Raw genomic sequence first — 22099 nt, 5'->3', positions numbered from 1 at the left:
CACACGGCTTAGGAAAGGCCAGACAGTCTGCTGTCAAATGGAAATTGAGTTAGTGTACTGGCTGTAAAGAGATCCGAGAACTTACTACAGTAGTCGGGGTATTTTCAGTTTCTCACATTGGAAATTTGAAAAAACAATTCAAAGGAAAGCAAATAAATCCAAACATTGGAATACACTTTGAGGCAATTAAGTTAACTTGTTTTCATCATGTGTATTCAGTCTTTCTTTTAGCTTTCTATCACCCCTACGAATACCCAAGGCTGAGGGAGAAAACATAATGGCGTAGGTGGGAACCATTGTTTGCCGCTGTTATTGCCACAACTCAACTCACTCCTATGTCATGGAGCTTTGGATAATAGCCCCAGTGTGTGTGTACTAACTGGTCCTAACTGGTGCCATGCAGCCCTAGCAGCCAGACAATGGCCGTGATTCTGCTTAGGGTCCGGAGAGTGTGTGTGAGCGGGCCTAAGGAATGACTCGTCTGGGGAAGGAGACATGGGTGTCCAATATGGCCTCCACACAGTGACTGGACTGTGTGGCCGTCTGGAGGGGGGCGGCAAACGCCACAAAGCGCTGTCTGTCTCGCCTCGACGCCTAGAATGTAAGTGTCATCGTGGGGGAGAGAGACACACAGAGAGAGAAAGAAAGAGAGAGTGAGAGAGAGAAAGCAAGGGATAGGTGGAGAGAGAGAGAGATGGAGAGGAGCGAGAGAAGGAAGGGCAGAGGGGCGATGTTGCCGTCAGTGCCGTCTCGTTTGGCTGAGCCGGGACGGAGAGAGCGGGGCGGCCGGGCGTGTTCGGCAGGCGGGACAGGCGCAGGTCATCAGCGGACACTGACAGTGATATGCACTGGGGAGCCGGAGGACGGAGCCGGACAGACAGATCGGTGCCGGAGTCGGCTTAATATAGAATGAGACTTCAGAGCGGGGTTCGTTCTGTTTAGTTTGGGACCATGGGTAATGTCCATTGGCATGTAAGGATATCTAATGTGGGGCAGGATTAATGTCAAGCGAATGGACCCAGGACGGATTCTATAGGTGTTGCTTAAGAACTTGGATGTGGTGCGTTTTGCCGTGTTACTGTTTCTAAAAAATGGAACACAACAGTAAGACATCATTCTGCGGCTGATTCTCACTCCAACATGATAGCCTGTGACACTAACACCCTTATCTCTCGCTCCCTTTCCTCCAGTGCAACTCCTGAAATCGACCGACCTCGGCCGCCACAGTCTTCTCTACCTGAAGGAGATCGGCAATGGCTGGTTCGGGAAGGTGAGCCCACTTTTGACACCTCAATCTCCTCAACTAGTATTCCTGTCGGTGGGCTTACACTTGCTCACTGATGTGCCTGCTGCTGCATGAGTATGCAAAAGTAAATGAAATATGGCGTCAGTGAGGCTCAAGTCACGGCTATTAGTCTTCGCTGTGATCCCAGGCGTGTTTAGAATGGAGCTGGTTAAAATGGCCGACATGCCGCATTACCTGTAATGTGTAGCCTATGTGTGTGTGTGTGTCAGTGTAATGCCGGCCTGATCCTCGCGCCTTTGATGTCAGCTTCTCCCAGGAGTGATAGACCTCTCCGGAAAGCCCTAGGGAAAAAACTGTACGCTGCTGCAATTTTCAAAGCAGCAGTCTGCCACTGCAGGCCTCATATTGTGCGGGCTGCGCTGTGTGCTGTGGTATCTCGCTGTTTCACCCAGATAACATATTGTTGTCGTTCTCTCTCGTTCTCTCTCTCTCCCTCTCTGTTTCTTTGTCTGTTTTTCCCCCCTCCCTCTCAAACTCATACACTCATGAACACACACGCCCTTTCCACTCTTGTGTACCTTGACCGGGTATGTCCATCTGTGTGTGTGTGTGTGTGTGTGTGTGTGCTGTTTTTGTCTGTAACTGCATGCATTGCTTTGTGTGCTGTCTTAACATTTGTCTGTTTTCTTCACTGAACTGCTGCATGTCTGCATTATGTCTGTGTCGCCTTTTCTGTTTTTCTTTGCGTACAAATGTTTCCTCTGAATGTGCGGTTGTGTGTGCACCCCCCCCATAAATGTCCATGTCTATGTACCCCGCTTCTATGCTCATGCACATGTGTTTGTGTGTGTGTGTGTCAATGTGTTTGTCTGTCTTCCCTGTGCGTATATGTCTCTGTTGGTGCTGTTGCAGGTGTTGCTGGGGGAGGTGAACGCGGGTCTCAATACCACCCAAGTGGTGGTCAAGGAACTGAAAGCCAGCGCCAGCGTCCAGGACCAGATGCACTTCCTGGAGGAGGCGCAGCCTTACCGGTAAACATGCCCCTCCGTCGCCCTGCAAAACCCTGTGTTTCTGACTGGATTTCTCTCTCTCTCTCTCTCTCTCTCTCTCTCTCTCTCTCTCTCTCTTTCTCTCATGCTGTTGTCTTCACCTCTTTCATCTTCTCTGTCTGCTATATCCTCTACCCTTCCTCTCTCTCTTTCATCCTTGCATTGTCACCCAGCAGTTTTCAACTTTTTAACAAAACAGTGATAATGTCCTTTCAGTACTCTCTCAAACTCTGTCAAATTATAATTTTCTAGTCTAATTTGCATTACTGCATTATTCAGCAATGTCAGCAATACTGCAACTGGATAAATTATTCAGTTTTAACACTAATGGCCTAATGTCAGTAAAATTATTGAAATCAGTGTATATTGATGAGGTATCATTGAAGTAACTGTACAAATTTTCACAATTGTGGTGTGTGTGTGTCTAGGTGTTTGTGTGGTTTATACTGTATATGTCAAGACTCACTTTTTACCTTTTGCTCTGCTATGCTCTTGTGCTCCCCTGCCCCCCTCCTCCCATTCCCTTTACACCCCCCCTCCACCCCCCATGCTGGTCTCCAGTGCCCTGCAGCACCCTGCGCTACTGCAGTGTTTGGCCCAATGCACTGAGGTCACTCCCTACCTGCTGGTGATGGAGTTTTGTCCACTGGTGGGTAATGCTAAGCCACAAGCCAGGGTTGGGAAAAAAAAGGAATTACATGTAATGGGATTACTTTAAAGTTCTGAAGTTAATACCCACTCAGCGCCAATGCTGGGTAAACTTTACCTTTGGTGGGTAAATGTGTATCTGCCTTGGACTTAAAGAGGAACAATTTAAAAATGACACATTTTAAAGGTTTTAACAATTCAATCTCTTTGCTGTAAATGTACTTTTGCTGCTTTATTTCAGTGTTTTTTTATATTTCACCTGACCTTATTTAGCACATAAAATGCATTGAAAACATCTATGTAATAGCCTACGTAGTTTCTGTTAATTATTTTGGCCAATAAAAACATTCTTGGCAGCTTCTGTAAATATTTGGCAGGCAAGCCCAAAGGTAGCAGTAAATCACACTATGTTTGTACCAGTCACAACTGCGGGATAAAATCTACCATCAGCTGCCATCAGGCTACAGGCTTGATTACTTCATTTGATTTAACACAGATATTTGTGGTGACAGTGAAGTAATCAAAAAACTGAGACTGGCTTCCTGCCACCTTGCATCTCTTAAATCACCTCTTGATTCACTCCACTGTGTTAAATGAAGTAAGTTGGTTGTAGCTGACCCCAATATATTTTGTTTGCAGTAACATTCACAATCAGGCCACAAGGTATTATACTAAGTGTTGATTTCACAACGCTGATTTACATATATGTGATGGCACAGAGGTGTGGAGGACAAGCAGTATTTCAACTCTGATGATTCTCATATTCTTTGACTACTTGACTGTCATCACGCATGAAATTGTTAAATAACATGCGATAATCCTGCTGGCAACCAGACAGCAGTGGATGTTATGATCCAGTAAGCCTTATTGAGTGACTCATTTATCATTTGTAGAGAATTAGTGTAATTAGTCTTAATCTGATTTACATATGTGCTGAGAAAGAGGTGTGGAGGACTAAGAATCTGCCAAGGAGTCCAGTTTTAGCTGCAACCAGCAGCTACTATAAGTCACTCTGTCAGTCAGTCAGTCGGTTGGGTGGGTCTGTCAAAAACCCAGCAGGGATTCTTCTAATCCCTTGACAAGTGATTCAACCAGAGTTTGACTCTTGAACCAAGCAAGCAGAATGTTTACATTATGCTGTTTGACATGGTTAATTTAAAAGACAGCATTTGTCCATAAAGACACTAAGAAACAAGTTATGCCCCACACCGAAATTAAACTTTTAGTTTGATAACATTGATTGATGTTGCACAGTCAGTAGGCCTAAACAACAGATCATTGATTATAACTATTCATGAACATTATTAGTGACTGCACAATCTAAACAAGTATAGGCCTAGTTTAGGCTACCAATTGTCACAACGCCCCCAATAAAATAATCTAATGCGACCAATCTGGTCGCAATTTATCACAAATTACATGTTTGTTAGAAAGACAGGAAAGTTTTGTAGTGTGGTGGGTCGAGGGTGTTTAGAGGGTGATTCCAAGGAAGGAAAGTCACATTTCCAACAAGACTGTTGTGCAACAAGTTTGTCTCTTGACTACCTCTTAATCATGACTACCACGTTCCCTCGAGTCCCCCTCAAGTCTGGTCTCTCCAGTAGTCCAACTATTGTTGCAATAGAGTTTCTGAGCATTTAAGGACAAGACTGCCCCCCAGTGGTCAGATGATGTAATATGCAGAAGAAATTGTTTGCTAAGTAACAGTGCAAACATTATAGGGATGGACACTCATACAGTAAAATTAAAATGGATCTATTCCAGCTCTGTGGGCTACACATTGTGTACACTGTCCTGACCTTTGGCTCAGTGTGTGTCATTTTCTTTTTTTTTTCTATTCTTGTTCTGACCTCTCTCCTCTGTTTGCTGTGTCCAGGGGGATGTGAAGGCTTACCTACGAAGCTGCAGGACTGCTGACACCATGACCCCAGAGCCCTTGATTCTGCAGCGGATGGCCTGTGACATCGCATCGGGACTCTTACACCTGCACAAACACAACTTCACACACAGGTACAAAAACGCAACCTCACACACTATTGCACACGTCATAATTAAATGTCATTTTGGAGCCCTTTCATAGACACAATGCTTAGTGTGTTAACCACAGAACCACCCAGCATCCTGCAGCTGTGATGTGGGCAGGATCTGCCTTTTTTGCTTCCCGGTTGCTTCCTGGAACAATATCCTGGTGCTGCCTGAGTGCTCCTTATAGACTCCAGCATCAGTGATTTTGTTGCAGGGGGTGACCACTCCTCTCCAGAGCAACTTTAACCTCCTCTCGGTCTGCAGCATCCTTTGCAGAGACAGTGGTAGCCTGGGTGGTGGGTCGCCCGCCTCTTACCTGCCACGTCATTTGTCTCGATATGTGCAGCGTCGATACGTGTTTTCAGAGATAGTAGTGTTGAACAATGGCAGCTCTTGTAAGACTAATGATTGCGGCTCGCTGTCGGTCAATGTTGTTTGCATGCAGTGCATTCCAAATACCACAGTGCCTGAAGAAATATGAGCCCGCCTCTGTGCACTAGTCTTGCTTAGTGTGGTTATAAATAATGAAATGTAACAGCTGTTCCCACCCTTCCCTCCACTAGTGACTTGGCTCTGAGGAACTGCTTGTTGACTGCTGATGTCTCAGTGAAGATAGGGGATTATGGCCTGTCCCACACTAAGTACAAGGTAGATCTATTCAGGAGACACACACACTGAAACCTTACTTTTTCCCAACTTGAAATTAACCTTATTGTTGTGTCAGCACATAATTTTACTTATTCAGATAATTTGGATGAATTGGAAAAAAAATAGAAAAAAAGAATAGAGTAGACTAGAATTTACTTTACCCAAATATATGTATATCTTTTTTTCAAAATTATTTCACAACCTAACTACCAGAATAGTAAGATAAATTAGTTTGGAATTATGAAAAAGTATGTTTTTTTGAGTCAGAATAAAATGCTAAAATGATTGAGATGGATTTTTACTGTGTTACTGATATCAAATAAAAACCATATCCAAAGCATTATAATTCTCTTTCTTCCTCCCTTTCTATCAACATCTTGCCCCTCCCATCAGGATGACTACTACGTGACAGCAGATCAGATGTTTGTGCCGTTGCGTTGGATCGCTCCGGAACTGGTGGATGAAGTACATGGCAACCTGCTGGTGGCTGACCAGAACCAACAGAGCAACATTTGGTAGGATAAACATACACACACACACACACACACACACACAGGCATGCACACTCACTTATCCATGCAACTTTTCAACACATCCTTGTGTCTAGTTTAGGACAAGCAGGGATGGAGCGCTGGAAAACCCACCTAAACTCAGTTTACCCACCTTTTAAGGCTGACATACATCTTTATGGCATAAATTCATAGTACACAACATAGTTTCACACAGACATAAGTTATGAAAGGATGGGGACTTTTAAGGAAAGAAAAATACTTTTCTGGAAATATATGGAAATATATAAATATAACAATATAATATATTGTTAACATATAAGATTTATATGTTAACAAATACAATTTGACCATGTTGTGTCAAAAGGTGTTATTAACAGGTAAGGTATACGAGTTGTGCCCAATGAAAAAAAACAATTACCATCCTACAATACATTTTAGAAGGATACTATAAAAATATCACAGCAACACTACAACTCCCTATAGAAATATTATAGTGATACCTTAGGACAGTGATTCTCAACCTTTTTCATATCATGGACCCCTAATTTAGTCCACATTAGAGTCAGAGACCCCCATTCGATGAGATTTTGTCTCTCGGACCCAAATCTGAGAATATTTTTATTGTTAGATATGATTTTGTCCAGAATTCCATGACTGTCGGTATTGTAGGTAGAGATAACAGTGAAACTATGATCAAAATAGTCATTCTTCTACATTATCTAATGGTGTTAACTTCTTGCAAATGAAATAATGGTGAAGTTTAATGACTCAACAATTTGCTGTGGACCCCCTGGAACCCCCTCAAGGACCCCTGGTGGTCCCCGGACCCCACATTGAGAACCACTGCTTTAAGAGATAAAAAACTCATAAAGTCCAATAAGGTCACTATAAACGAGTACCGCAGACTAGGGTTGTCAAAAGTATCGATACTTCGATAAGTATCGATACTAAAAATTGGAAACGGATACAATACTCATTTGCAACAGAGCTAGCTAATGTCATCAAGTAGGTTTGCCAGATGCCCGGTTTTCGACCGGACTGTCCGGTTTTCAGATGCATTGTCCGGGCCCGGTCAGAAGGCTCGACCTGACGTTGAAATGTCCGATTAAAATCATTCTGTCAATAATAATCCACTAAATCTAGCCCTGCTGATTTTTCCCTATCATTGGTGGGTATCTGTTGCTTCAACAAGCTAAAAGTGTTCTGATAGGCTGATGACTAGAGCAGGGGTAATCTGCTGTGTAAATGCATAGTTCAGGGTTCCTACGGGTGCTGGAAATCCTTGAAAACACTTGAATTTTAATGTGGTGTTTTCAAGGTTTGAAAGGTGCTTGGATTTTGAATAAAGTGCTTGAAACTGCTTGAAATTGTAACGTTAATTGCATTACTTTCATAATAAATCGCTATCTGACTGAATAGTTCGATTTTTAGATAAAGAAATAAAATAAGTCGGAGAGAGAGAGCCTAATTGCTTTTGCCTTTCGCACAAAATGAAGACGACTTCGCTCGAGCCTCGCTTGCCACTGCGCATGTGTGTCAGTCTTTTTTTCTGATGGGACAGTGAAGTGAGTGGGAGGCTAACAGACGACATGTGGAGGTTGCCGTTTCAGTGAGTGTTGGCTTGAAAACGAAAAATACAAATGATAGTCGATTTTCGGGAGGGATCGAGGGTGATACAATATGGTAGTACTAGTATTGCATGTCAATTACGGCACGTTCATTTATGGAATATGCAACGTAACAGCTAACATTACCTTTAAATGACATAGCTAATAATGTTAACGGTAACGTAGCTTGGAAATGTAAACTAAGTTACAGACTCCGCTTCATTTCCCCCTTTGTTGTCCTGTCATCATCTCTTACTACTGTACTACAATCCAATACAACTGTTCTGCCATAAAGTTTACTTTTATGATGCCTATAATGTTCAGGTTTTTTTTGACACTGTCATAGAGGTGTTAATTCAATTATATGTTTAGCACTGAGCAGGAATGCAAACTAGTCACCTTTAGGTGACAGTCGCCTTTTTGATCCCAAAATAGAGCACTTAAGGTGAATGATTTCTGAGTAGTTTTGTGTCTGCCCTGGTATCTGTCACCTTTTTCACTCTCCATGAGTTTGCATCCCTGATTGAGGTCATAGTTAGTGGTGGTGTTGTACTCCATAATGCTCCATATTATCTTTCAGTGGACCCTCCTGCCTCCTAAATGCCCACTTCTTTTTAAATCCCTCTCCCCTCGTTCGTAATGCAGCTCCAGCCCAACCTGAGATCACCCCAATCATCATATTAGCACTTATTTTATTTCATGAGATGTATTTTCACCAACTGATTGGTTACAGCTCCAAACCTTTAAATCAGATATTATATTCCTATAAGAAACACACCTTCACAAAAGAGCAAACTTAAGAAGAACCTGATAACCCAAATATATCATTCTAAATTTAATGCGAGAGCCAGGGGAGTAGCAATACTTGTTAAGAAAAACATCCCGTTTATTTCCACTAATACTATCTCTGGTATTAATGGTCGCTACATTATCGCTACAGCATTGCTGTCATGAAACATAATTTTGGTTGTTTATAGCACAATAACATCTGATTTAATGTGATGAAGAAGTGAAATAATCATTTTGAGTATATATATGTATATAAATATGTAATTTACCACAGCTGTAAGGTGCTGGAAAAGCTTGAAAATGCACCTTGAAAATGCTTGAAAAGTGCTTGAATTTGACTTTGGAAAAGGTGTAGGAACCCTGAAAGTTTTGAATGAGTTTTATCGGGCCTACGTTATGGAGAAGCGTGCATCTGTCTGTCTGTCCGTCCATCTGTCTCGTTTGCACCGGGATTTCCCCCTGGCGTTGTCGGATATTAAGGGACTAGTTTGGGTCTCTGTGTCTGTGTTTTTTGCTTATTGCAGTTTCACATGCTTGTGCAGTATAAGCTCACTCCCCCAATAAAAAAGAGCAAATCATGAGGCGATCAACACCTGTCAATCAAAAATGTCTTGTTTGATCTCAGACAACTTTAAAATATTGTTTTCATGTTAAAATTATATTTTAACATGAAAACAATATTTAAAAAAAAAAGATTGAAAATTCATTTTTCCCCCCCGTGGTATCAAAAATGGTATCGCATATCAATATTTTCCTGGGTATTGTATCGAAGTTAGAAATTCTAGTATCGTGACAACCCTACCGCAGACACACTGCAAATCCCTTACAGTGATTTGTTATTAGGGCTGAATGGCACATCCTTTTTAAATTACCTTGTTCAGATTAGTGTCTTATGTTTCATCCTCTCAATGTCCATGCTGTCCAGGTCTCTGGGTGTGACTATCTGGGAGCTGTTTGAGCTGGGGAACCAGCCCTACAGACACTACTCTGACAGACAAGTACTGACCTACGCTGTGAGGGAGCAGCAGCTCCGGCTGCCCAAGCCCCTGCTCAAAGTACCCCTGGCGGAGCGCTGGTGAGACACACACACACACACACACACACACACACACACACATTTAGAAACATCTTCAGAACCATAAACAGTCCTTCAGGGGTAGAGGTGATACCAAGGGCAAACAGAAAAACACAATATTCACATAAGCACTCTTATTCTTCTTTCTCATTACAAATGGTAATCCAGGGCTCTAGCACTCCTGTGCCTTCCATCATCATGCTCTTTCCTCCTAGACGGTTGAGACAAACACCGCCCCTGAGTCCAATATTAATGATGTGATGGTGTATGAAAGACCAAATGGGTCCGCACTACCCCGGGAGATGGGAAATACAATTAAAACCCATCTCTCCCAGGATGAGTGGATTCTCATTTCCTCTACAGATTCTAATAAATATGCAAATCCTGCTGGTTTTCCATTTTTTTCTTCCACTGAGCCCTTTTGTTGCACCTTGTAACAACTTGCAGGTTTATTGTGTCTTGTGTATTTGACTTTCTGTCTTTCTGTGTGTGTGTGTGTGTGTGTGTGTGTGTGTGTGTGTGTGTGTGTGTGTGTGTCTGTGGGTCCGTAGGTATGAGGTGATGCAGTTCTGCTGGCTCCAGCCTGATCAGAGGCCCAATGCAGAAGAAGTCCACTTACTGCTCAGCTACCTGTGTGCCAAGGGAGCCAGTGAGGCTGAGGAGGACTTCGAAAGGCGCTGGAACTCCCTGCGTCCCAACGCTGGACACAACGGCCACCGTCCCTCCTCCGCCATGCCACTAGACCACCACTCATCGACCTCCTCCTCCTTCCCTCTCCTCGAGCAGTTCTCAACCGGTGATGGCTACCACTCAGAATCCGGGGATGACATACTGACCATCACCGAGACCAGCCACGGCCTGAACTTTGAGTACAAGTGGGAGCAAGCAAGGGCAGAGCAGCCTTACAGAGCCTCGGCCTCCTCTGGTACCTTGGGTCAGGTCAATCACCATTGCCAGGATGCGTTTTACCCACCAGGGGGCATAGTGGGAGGCTGCCCCATGGAGGGCCTCAGTCTGGGGGTCTCTCCTTCTTACTACCAACCCAAACAGCTCCACGCTCCAGGGGTGGTTCCTGTCCTCAGTGCCCATAGCCCCTCGGTAAGCAGTGAATACTACATCCGAATCGAGGAGCCAGTAGACTGTAACATTGACCTGGACTATACCATGTGCTCCTACAGCCCAGACTACCAGGGCAGCAGTGGAAGTTTCCTGACTGGAAGTGCTGACTCGGGGGAGTGCATGGCCTGCCCGTCACAGGCTAAGAACCTGGGCTCCTATTGGTCAGCGGACATCCATAAATCAGACTTGTACGACTCGCACGACTCAAGCCCTGCAATCTCCCTGACGATGGAGCCTCTTTTGGGGCAAATATCGGACAGCAGCCCCCTGAGACCCTGGGAGTCCGGTCACTATGTGTCCTATAAGGATCGAGACGGGGGTTACTACTATGAACACTCGCCCCCTATGGGCATAGAGCACCACTACCTGATAGGAGGGGAGCCCCCTTGTGAGCCCCATCAGGAAAGCTGGGGGTCACGGAGCCTGCGTCAGGCCCTGGGAGAGTTGGAGAACCCGCTGGGCATATCCCCCTCCGTCAACAGCCCGCCTCAACAAGCCTACAGAGACCCATACCTGGACACCAGCCAGAGCTCCATCATAGGGAAGAACGTGACTGGGGGCTACTACGACATGATGGGCTCCCTGAGGAAGACCATGCCCAGCCATGCCAGGCACAACAGTCACTCTGTCAGCATCAACATAGAGACAGAGGGAGCGCTCTTCATTGGACACAGAGACAGTGATTCAGAGGAGGAAGAGGAGGAGGACATATTTATTGAGAGGCACAGCTGCAACACATGGCCCTCAAAACACAGCCACAGCAGTCTGGGCCACCACAGACGAGCGAGCCATAGCTGCAGACAGGATGCTTATGTAGATTTCCACTACACAATGCCCAGTACAGACATTGAAGATACCTGGCCAGAGGAACACAGCCTGGCCTTCCACTCTCTACCCAAACCCATTGACTACCTTGAGCCCCACCAGGCCAAAGACAACAGCACCTGCCTTAGTTTGAGTAAACACCACGCAATGGTTCCCTCGGACAACTGCAATGCCTACGTCTACCTGTGCCATGAGGGGGAGACTCAGGTGTCGGTGCCTGGGGAGTGCTGCCACTCACACTTTGTCGACCCCCTCACTGGCTTGCTGGTGAGAAACTACAGCCACAACAACTACGTCAGAGATAAGGTCATTGACATCCCAAGAAATGAAGAGTCGGTCAATCTATCACCTGCTCCAGGGGGTCCCATTGTAGCCAAACCTGCCTTGATAAAGACTGATACACCCATCCTAGGCAGCGCAGAGCAGTATGTTGACCTTACAATAGACGATACCCCATGCAAAGAGAAGAAGGAAGATCTCATCAAGGAAGATCTAATCATGCAAAACCTGATAGAGCCTAAACTAGAAGAGGTGATACTGACAATGACTAAAAGCACTCCACCCCCCACAGACAATATGCATGTGATGGTGGCCCTCACAGAGCCGGAGTCAGAGTTGAGTCATACTGTGGACAGCGGCGTGGACCGAGGCTGCTCCAGCGTCAGCCTAGCTGACATCCTCGACTGCAGCGATGATGATGAGGATGATGACATCACAGATGACATCACTGATGTTACCTCAGGAATCTTTGCTGATGAGTCCAGTGAGCTGAATGCCTCTCCTGCCTTTAAGTCACTGCAGAAGCAGGTAGGAACCCCTGATTCCATGGACTCCATGGATCTACCGTCTGTGGCTGGGTCTTGCGAAGGTTTCAGCCCTGCATCCTCCCACCCTTCCAGTTCACCTAAAGCCATGGACAGTGGCTATGACACAGAAAACAATGAAAGCCCTGAGTTTGTCCCCAAGGAGCCTCATGAGCCCCGTGACCAAACCGTGGGGAAGCCTACCCTCGATACTAGCCTGGAGGAGGAGGAGGAGGTGGAGGAGGTGGAGGAGCAGGAGGTGGAGGAGCAGGATGTGGAGGCTGAGGCAGTGCCTGAAGAGAATGAACCATCACTGGGTGAAGATTTGGCCGTAGCAGACTCACAGACCGGAGACCATGTTCTTTTACCGCTCAGCGATAAGAACCCATACAGAGACTCTGCCTACTTCTCGGACTATGAGAATGAGAGGTTGTCCAGGGATGAAGGGGACGAACAGCCTGAGAAAGCAAGAGATGAGGAAAATGTTGGCGAGGAACAGTGCGTGACAGAAAAGAAGGGTGAGAAAAGGAAGAAGGAAGAGGAGGAGGACGAAGAGGACAGTGAAGCTCTTCTGGAGGAGAACAAAGACATTGAACTTGAAATGAAACACATGCCTACTGCAGTAACAGCGTCCTCGTCCCCTCCACCAGAGATGGAGGCACACCTGACAGAGGACTGTGGCCAGGATGAGGGACTGGAACTGACTGTGGAGCCCTCTGACTCTACCTCCACAGCTGATGTGGGGCTGGACGAATGGCCATCCCAGGAAGAGAGCTCATCCCTGGGAGACTGGGCCGCAGAGGTGGTGGGGGCCATGGAGGAAGCTCTTGGTGCTCTGAATGGAGATTGTACCTCTGGAGTGAAGGTAGAGGAGGAGGAAGCGGAGGACAAGAAAGACTCCACTCAAGGTTTAGAAACAACAGAAGAGTCAGCAATCAAGACAATTCAAAGCAGGTCATCGGGGGTATCTGGTGAAATTTCACCCACCTTACCGAAAGATGAGGTGGCCTTGCAACACACAGCAAACACCAGACGGTTTTCATCCTCCTCTCCTCCGCCTCCCTCCACCCCTCCGCCTCCCCTCCCCGCGATGGAGGGCCGGGTGTCTCCCGCCGACGGGGAGGAGGCGGACGAGGAGGACGGCGACTCGGATGACAGTGAAGAATCGGATGAGGAGCTGCGGACCTACAGCGTGCAGGAACAGAGCGGAGGCGAGGAGAGCGAGGACGAGTGCCACCCGGTGCCCATCGTGGTGAGTGACAACAGTGACGCCCACAACCTGCGCAGCCTCCTCAAGATGCCCACCCTGCTTACGTCAGAGAGCCTGGAGGACGAGCTGGACCGCAAGAAGAAAGTGGTGTCCTTCTTCGATGATGTCACCGTCTATCTGTTCGATCAGGTGAGTGGCAAAGAGAGATTATCCTCATATAGACTTTTTATGCAAGGCCCAGGCATCGCCAAAACTGAGAATGGTTTCACATAATTTCATCTGATTCACCTTCCAGGTTTGATAAGTCTTCACCCTTATCTTTCTCCAATTAAAACTCTAACAAAGTAATACTCTTATAATTCCCTAATAACCGCTATGCTTTTCTCAACTTTACTGCCACTAGGAAAGCCCTACTAAAGAGCTGGCTGAGCATGGCTTCCCTTCAGGAGCAGAGGGTCAAAGTTCACGGAGCAAACCCCAAGAAAAGGTTAATGCCTCAGATGACTCCTCAGATGGGAACATCTCAGAGGAGAGTAAGTACAGAACTAAACTGTGCTGAATAAATAGATGTAATTGAAAGAAATGGTTGGTCTAGTGGTTTTAGCATCCAGAAAACTCATGTTTTGTGAGCAAAAGATTTATCATTAGCTAAATGAGCATGAAATCCTTCTCTAATTTCTTTCCTCTTGTCTCAGGTGCAGGGTACGAGTGGGAGGACGACTTCCCCCTGCTCCCTCTGCCAACATCCAAGATGGCGTCTGACTCCCCTCCACCCCGCTCCACCCCCAAGGCCCCAGAGCCCAAACCAGCCGTGCAGTACTCCCGCTTCACCGTCTCGCCCTCCAACGTTTCCCGCTTCTCCATCACACACGTGTCCGACTCTGATATGGACTCGGCAGGAGGTGGGTCGACTGGTCTCTAACAGTCTCACACACCTAAAAAAATTGAATTTTCTGATAATATGTGGCTAACCAACTTGTGACTGAATGGTCGCATCTGAATTTTTTTAGCCTTAACAGGAAAGAAAAGGCAAAAGTTTAGGTGTCTCCTTTCATAGCATAGAGTGAAAAATATTTTTTCTCAAGTGAAGTAATAAAAAAGTGCTGCTGAGTGACATCCTCTTTGTCTAGAGATAAGTGGGCCCTTTAATATAATAATATCTGCAAATATGGAATGTTTTCAATTCATACCCTTTGCACTAGAGGACATTTCTCTTACAGCTTTTTAATATTTCCTGCGGATGTTGGCTTTCAGCACATTCTGGGAAGTTAAGAGTGGAAACCAGGATTGAACACATAAATTCTTGCCTTCATGTGGCCACTTAGCCTAGAGAGCCACTAACTCTCATTTCTTGTGAACTTGTTCCCTGAGAGCTTTTCGGCCTTTCCGCAGGATTCTGGCTGTCTATTTTTAAAACTAAAGTCTAGCATCAGTGTTATAGCGTAGTCAACGAGTTGATGCTTAGTGTTCAGAGCTCATTCTCTTGGAGCTCTTCATTCCTCTGGATGCTGTCTCTCTAAACACAACTACTGTAGATTTATCTTTGCAGATTTACACAACTCCAAGACTTTGTGTAACTGTGTATTCCTCTGAGCTAATGAGTCTAATGATGACTTTGCTTGTCTGAGGTCATTTCAGTTTCCTGTTAGTGTTGGATCTCAAAATATCATTACGCCTAGTGGGGCTTGAGCACACAAGGCCTGGACTTCTGATTAATTGCTGATCCTTTTAAGCTGTAATTGTTGGCCATCACATATTGCCACAGACTAATATAATATACAAGCCTATGCCATGACATGTTATACTATAGTAAGGCATACTACACTATGAGATAATACACTTTCTACACAAATTTCATATAAATAATCAGGAAGGAGGACCTCACTGGAAAGTAACAGCCTGTTTGCCTTATTGTGTCTTCTGCAGGGAGCAGTGAGGACGGGGACAAGGAGTAATGAACTATGGAGATCTACTGCCACCCTGTGACAACAACTCGGCCTACTAGCATGACTTCTGATTTATTTTTGAACGTCAGGTTTTAGAAACACTCACAAGACAGTGCCTCTTACCGTCTATGGACACTTTTCAAAGCTCCTCCTCACCACAATGTAGGAGCGACCTAATCCGTTTAGAATATATAAAAGAGTATGGTAATATATACAATTTACAGAATAATAATATATATGTATGTTGTAAAGAATTTACGAAAGCAGGGGAATTCTGCATATTTTCGGAAACAAAAAGACAGAAATCGAGGAAAAGACGTTTGGAAAGCATCACAAGTTTGCCACCATATTCACCTTTCATTTATGACGGAGAGTATTCATGAGAGTATGGAACCAGCATGGCTTACAAATAGGACAGTTAATTCATTGTGCATACTGAGTGAGTGCATACTGAGTGAAAGGGTACAACTGGACCTTTGGTTTTTCAACAAAGGATCTGTGCTTTGAACAAGACTGTACAGCTCCAGGGACTTCATACTTTTGAGGAAATTGCTTTACTTGTCATAACGAATATCAATGGGAATCCTTGAGGTATCACAAGTAATATAATGTTAATATTTGGGTCCATTCAGGAAAAAAAGGACACCTAAGCATCAAAGAAAAAAGCAAAGGGAAGTCTTATGGCTACTGTCTGGTTATAGTATGGCTGTCTTTGTGAAAACAGCTCATCTAACCCGGACAGTTCGTTTTGTGATTCTATAAGTGTTTTTTTTTCTATCAGGACCGCTACTGTACTGTTTTACATGAATATATATGGCTCATATGCTTTCTACCAAATTGAGTGCCAGCATCACCATCACTACCAACCAGTCTTTGCTGTACACTCTAAAACATCTAGCACAACATTGTCGCTATAGAAGATCCCTTAGCGGCTCTAAGAGGTGATTTAAGATTTAACTCTTATTAAAGGTTTGACAGGTGTGTCAAGTATAGCAATGCATGGTTTCAAGTTACTATAAACAGTATCTATCTGAAGCTATTTCTAAGGGACAAAAGGGAATTGATTTTTGCTTTTTTTTCGAGGGTAGACAGGCATAAATGGCAATGGAAAGCCCTTTTCATACTATTGAGCCAAACTGGCAGGAAGGTGAGACGTATTTGGACTAATACATATACAATCTAGTTCCCAAGGAGTGATGAGGTCCGGCACAGTAAAGTACATATCTGCACAATAGTTTGAAAAGTCTGTTAAATAGTGTTTTTGACTACAAAGAGATTAGTCCGAACCCACATGTGCTTATGCGTGTGTAAGTCAGCACACTGTACACCCAGTATTTCTCAGCTTCTGTCCATTTCTATCATATTTATCTGTTTGTAACAGAAATAAGAACAACTGCCTGCCCTTACTTTGCATTCTGTCACCTGCTGTATATTGGCTACACTGAGCTTGTTTGGAGCTGTTTTGTACTATGATTCCAGCATTAGAAGTTGACACATGTACATTTTCAGATTTTAAAAAATCTCCTTTACAAATTTGGTTTATTTACAAAAAAGAAAAACGAGTTTGAGCTACACATCGAAACAGTAACAGAGTATCATTTTATAGCGCTTAAATGCTTGGATGATAAATAGGAAAAACCCGTTGAGCCTCGTAGGTTTGATTCAAGTCAACTACATTGTTCAGTGTTAGCCTAACCTGTCTGTTCAGCTGGTTGAGAGGTGATCGTTGGCTGATACCATGATCTTGAAATGTTATCACCCTTTGCTTTCTGTGTATGTAAGTGTGAGGAAGTGAAGGGGAGGCTGCTGAGTAGAGATTGGTCGGCTGCTATTCCACGGCACTCACTGTATCCTACTGCACCACTGTAGGCTCTGGAGCCTCGAAGACCAGGGTGCCACCTTTAAAAAGCTCTCTCTGATCGACATGTAGTGTCTTCTAAGTGTTCGTTTGCCTCCGAAGGCTTTAATATTCTGTAATAGTTTAGCATAGAACCATCTAGACAGCTGTCCGTAATATTTTTGTATCTCGACAAAAAGACTTTTAAAGAGTATTGGCGTACCTGTGGAAGAGAGAGGGTAAAAAGAAGATATCTCTTATGTTTGTTGTTGCCAAAGAGATGTTGATGTGTGGCCCGGGGGCAAACGGGAACATGGCGGGTACAGTAGGTATTGTTTTTACCCCAAAATGGTGAGAGGAGGGAGACATATGGCAGCAGCTTTGGCCTTGTACTGGTCGTGAAAACGAGCAGGAGTAGTTTTAGTTAGGGATACTGTTAGTAATATGTGCCCCCACACTGACTTGGTCACATCATTACTTTCTGTACCTTCTATCAAATATAAATAAAGTCTGTTTTACACATCTAATAAGTCTTTTGACCTTTTGTATGTGTTTTCTGTGACTATGTTCACATGAAGAGAGAAACTGAATTGTACTCTAATATGATTCTGGCATAATTGCTTTATTTGATATAATCATGGCTGCCTCTAAATTATAGTTACATTTACATACAGTACACATGGGAATTTGATGAGAAGCAAATACAAATATAAAATCATAGAAAATACATTTGGAAAATCTCTTGTGTATATTCTTGTTTACATATAAGCTTACTGTATATACAGGACATATAAAGTATGGGTAAATACTTGATTCTTTATTTTCAAAATTGATTGAAAAACAGACTGTGTATGCCATCACATTACATAATGATACAGTTAAATTGCCAGCTTTTATCTTGACTCTCAGTTATCACATTTGCAATAACCCATTTAGACAGACAACAGTGCCTATTTTTTTATTTCTCATCTGTCACTTGTAGGGTTTGACCGATATGGGATTTTGAAGGCCGATACAGACACCAATACCGATATTTTTTAAGTTGCCGATATTTTACAAGGTCAGTGCTTCCCCCAGAATTTTAGTCTTGTCAGGGTGGAAAATCCTCTGAAACAGCATTTGGATCATCATGGGACACTAAAAGTCTCCAATAAAAGCCACAATAATGAAATTCTTTTAGGTGGGTTAGCAGCTCCTTAAGGCAGGGTGAGGCAGGTTTCACTGCAGGTTTTATAGACTGACACTCCTGAAGCTGTCAGATCCTCATCTACATCCTATCATCAGGGGGAAACATTGGCTTTTTACTGAAAGGCCAATATCAGCCCAATATATCGGCAAACTGATATATATCGGTCTAACCCTGATCACTCGTCCATCTCCTGCATCACAGACCTCAGTTATCTTAAAGTTATAGTAGACAATATGCAATCACACAAAGCTTTTCATTGGTCGATTGTGTAATTGAATGTTTCTCTGTATGAAGTGTTGCTTTAAGTACAAGATCTTAGAAATCCCTTGTTCACTACGAACAATATTAATCAAACATTAATCAAATAATGACATTTTCAGAACCAGTACAGTATATCATTTGTTACAAACAACTGCTGCAGATTTGATTAAGTGCAGCGTTTTTAAGTAATATTTAGTAATAACATCAGAGTTTCTGCAAATACACAATTAATTGAAGATACAGTACTATGAGTAGTGTGCTTAATACTTGGATGCTATCATTCAGTCCAAATCTATTCCAAAGATGCTGTAGATTTCTCTGGCTAGTCAGTACATCGGTTATCTCCGCGGTCTGCTGAAACGTCTCTGTTGTTGTGCTTGAGATTATCCTGTGAAACCATCTCGGTTCAGACGAGCAACGGCCTTTTCTGTTTTCTGGGTGCGAATGACAGTGTTGGACGTCGCACTTCCATCAGTCCTTTGCCAGCCAGTCCCAACATTATAGAGGTTATAGTGCATGCCAGGTGAGAAGGCAATGCTAACAAGTGAGGCTAATAAGTGAAACACCTGAAGGGATGCGTATAGCTTACCAATGGTAAAGCCCTTTTATTGACAAGGTAGGGGCAGAGAGCTAGCTTTTCAAAGCACATGTAGTCTAGCTTCACCTCAGGCAGGCTGGAGATCTCAGAGTCTAGATGAGAAGCCAGTAATCAGTCTTAGGGTGGTGATATACTAAGCAATATTCTGGGCAACGTAAATGGGCAACACTCCCAGCAAGTGAGCCACACAGTCCAAAATCTATTCAAAAGTTTTCTGGCCACAAAATCCTCCTATGTTATTATTATGTCACCCATAACTGTTACCCCAAAAAGTTGCCCTGTGAATCCATGCCTTTACATACAATTCAATGGGAAACAATCAAGAGCAAAGCCAGATTTAGTTTACTGTTCGGCAGTGTGCTTGTCATCCTAGAAGATCAAATATAAATCAAATATAGCTTTTATTTACATTATCTCATCTCATACAGAAGTTATTGTCATCGTGAATTGCTGTGGTACAGTTCACTGCTGGTCATATTGAAGTTCTTATTGTATAGTAGCACTACGGTAGTATTGTGGTTGATTCAAAGCTCTCGTGGCTGAAGGGAGAGGGTGCGGTGGTAGTTGTGATCGGGAAGCACCAGCACCGGTAATCCACCTACAGCTAGTAATGGCAGGGGGGGGGGCGGTTCAGTAAAGCCCAGGGGGGGGCGAGGCTTTCTCCACCGAGTCGTAGTGGACTTCATCCGGCTGGTCGTCATCAGAGACGGGCGGCATGCCTGGGGCCTCCACAGCTGGCTCAATGGGTGGATTGGTGCTGGGAAGAAGTAAACAACAAATAAGGGTGAACGACTTCATTTTTTTAATTTGATGAATTAGATATCATGCATAAAATTATCAAAAAAAAGATCAAGGCAAGAACAGGATTGTGGTCTTTTTCAGCAACGGTGCACAAAAGCAGTGAAATAAATAAAAGTCTGATGACTCATGCAAAAAAAAAAAGGGGGGGGGGGGGGGACGGGGACGTGAGCTTGATATGTTTATGATGCTCAAACATGCAACATGTATTTCCTGGAATGTCCAACCAATGACAGCCCATGGTTAGTCGGGGAGGCCCAGGGTCAGGATGCCATCACATCGCATTATCATGAATGGCAGCTGTGCAAAAAACCCAGTGATGAAAACAAGCAAAGACGCAGTCCATGAAACCCACAGCCGATGAGCATGAAGTAGTTTATAGGTGGTAATGAAAGACAGAGCGAGAGGAAGACACTGGCTGAAGCAGTCCAGTCACTTACGATGGGTCTTGGTCACTCAAAAGCGGGCATACTCTGGCCCTGTACTGGAAGGTAAAGACAGTCCTGCAGGGTCAACATTCAGGCTCTTCTCAAGGAAGCACCAAGTGGTACATATTGTGGTATGATGCAGAGCTCAATATAACAATTACTATATGTTCTTACATGGCTTTACATTATACAGTATGCATATTTCATTATTATTAATACAAAGTTAGCATTATAAAAGGTGCTACTTGTAGCATTTTTAAACATCAATATATCACTGTCCAATTAATTGTGATACCTTGGCTTAATTACCGTAAATAAATGTAATCCAGCAGATTTCCCATGAAATCTGACCCGGTGGCACACTGCAGTAAAATGCCCATCTTCTCTGTGATGGTCTCGCATGTTTATGGTAATTATACCAATGCCTCAAAATGAATGTGGTAATGATTTATTGATGATAAAATGCTACATGTAGCATCATAAAGATGTGCATAAAAACACAGACTGTAAAATATACCTTGATTCATTAGTAACTCTCCATTGCTGTAACTTATCAACATGTAACTTATTATACCCCAAATACATCGACTTCAGAAGACAAAACAAAGAAAACAAAACACAAATTACAACAGGCAGGCACACAGACAGGCATAGAGACCGGGACACAGTGAACTCAGAGTGCAAAACCACACAAACACAGGTAGCGTTATAGAAAAACAGACAATAGTAAAATGGATAGATAGGACACACACACACACGCACACACACGCACACACACACAGTTGAGTTGAAAAAGGTACCTTTATGTTTGCTAGCAGCAGGAGGAGCAGGCCAGTGGGTGTGTATGGCAGGTCAGGGCGGGGTAGGATGCAGTATAACTACTATTATACACAGTACGCACACACTGTACATGCAACAAGGCCAGTGAGAGGTTATGATGATAACCATCCTGGGTCCAGAGACGCCGGCATGAGAGGCGACACCAAATGTGTAAGAGGAGCCACTGTTTGATGCGTAAGCAAGAGGACGAGAACTACGGAGTGATTATGTGGTCTAGCTTTGAGAAAGGCATACTCTTTTTTTCAGTTCAGATGTGGTGAAACAAGCAAACAAAAGCCAATAAAGTATGATATAAGCATTTTATTCTAGCATAAAACAGGCTTCAAATTAAGCGATTAAATGAGCGCTGTGAGTATCCATGTTTATTTTGCACCCAAAGCATCTTTGCTCAACTGCTGTAGATTCTTCTAAGCCAAGATAATTAGTTTTACAAGCTAATAAAGAAGCAGAAGCAAACAACGTTGCCCTTTGAAGATTAATTTAGAGACAAATTAACAACTCCTTTCATTAAAAAAAACACCTCATTTCAAAGGCTGACTTCTTCCCAGTAGTCCCTTGAGATGCAAAGGCCTTCTGGATGAATATACACGTACAGAAACAACCAAAACCTTCCAACTGAATACATTTATTCAGCTTCTTTTTTTTT

The 22099-nt window shown here is 43.8% G+C and overlaps 2 protein-coding genes across 4 annotated transcripts in view; one reads left to right on the top strand and one right to left on the bottom strand.

Annotated features, from left to right (window-relative positions):
- aatkb (apoptosis-associated tyrosine kinase b) overlaps nucleotides 1-17854 on the top strand; it is a 28454-nt gene extending 10600 nt beyond the window's left edge. Inside the window, exons 4-14 of the mRNA XM_071907840.2 lie at nucleotides 1191-1270; nucleotides 2159-2277; nucleotides 2857-2944; nucleotides 4820-4953; nucleotides 5532-5616; nucleotides 6010-6131; nucleotides 9450-9599; nucleotides 10151-13745; nucleotides 13960-14089; nucleotides 14252-14458; nucleotides 15483-17854. Of these exons, the coding sequence (XP_071763941.1) occupies nucleotides 1191-1270; nucleotides 2159-2277; nucleotides 2857-2944; nucleotides 4820-4953; nucleotides 5532-5616; nucleotides 6010-6131; nucleotides 9450-9599; nucleotides 10151-13745; nucleotides 13960-14089; nucleotides 14252-14458; nucleotides 15483-15511 (4739 nt within the window). The 3' untranslated portion in view covers nucleotides 15512-17854. The remainder of the gene's footprint in view (nucleotides 1-1190; nucleotides 1271-2158; nucleotides 2278-2856; nucleotides 2945-4819; nucleotides 4954-5531; nucleotides 5617-6009; nucleotides 6132-9449; nucleotides 9600-10150; nucleotides 13746-13959; nucleotides 14090-14251; nucleotides 14459-15482) is intronic.
- Nucleotides 17855-18036: 182 nt separating this feature from the next.
- Nucleotides 18037-22099, bottom strand: part of baiap2b (BAR/IMD domain containing adaptor protein 2b) — a 64308-nt gene continuing 60245 nt past the window's right edge. For 2 of the 3 annotated variants that reach the window (XM_071907744.2, XM_071907745.2), the window contains 2 exons: nucleotides 20626-20669; nucleotides 20053-20144 (listed from right to left, as the gene is read on the bottom strand). In XM_071907744.2, coding sequence (XP_071763845.2) covers nucleotides 20642-20669 — 28 coding nt within the window. In that variant the 3' untranslated portion in view covers nucleotides 20053-20144; nucleotides 20626-20641. Of the gene's footprint in view, nucleotides 20145-20625; nucleotides 20670-22099 lie in introns of all 3 variants that reach the window. The other variant, XM_078290673.1, reaches the window with a different exon arrangement.

The sequence above is a fragment of the Centroberyx gerrardi genome, chromosome 20 (assembly GCF_048128805.1).
Source record: "Centroberyx gerrardi isolate f3 chromosome 20, fCenGer3.hap1.cur.20231027, whole genome shotgun sequence".
Classification (NCBI taxonomy): Eukaryota; Metazoa; Chordata; class Actinopteri; order Beryciformes; family Berycidae; genus Centroberyx; species Centroberyx gerrardi.
The sequence above is the reverse complement of the archived record's forward strand: the minus strand, read 5'-3'. Positions and strand labels throughout refer to the sequence as shown.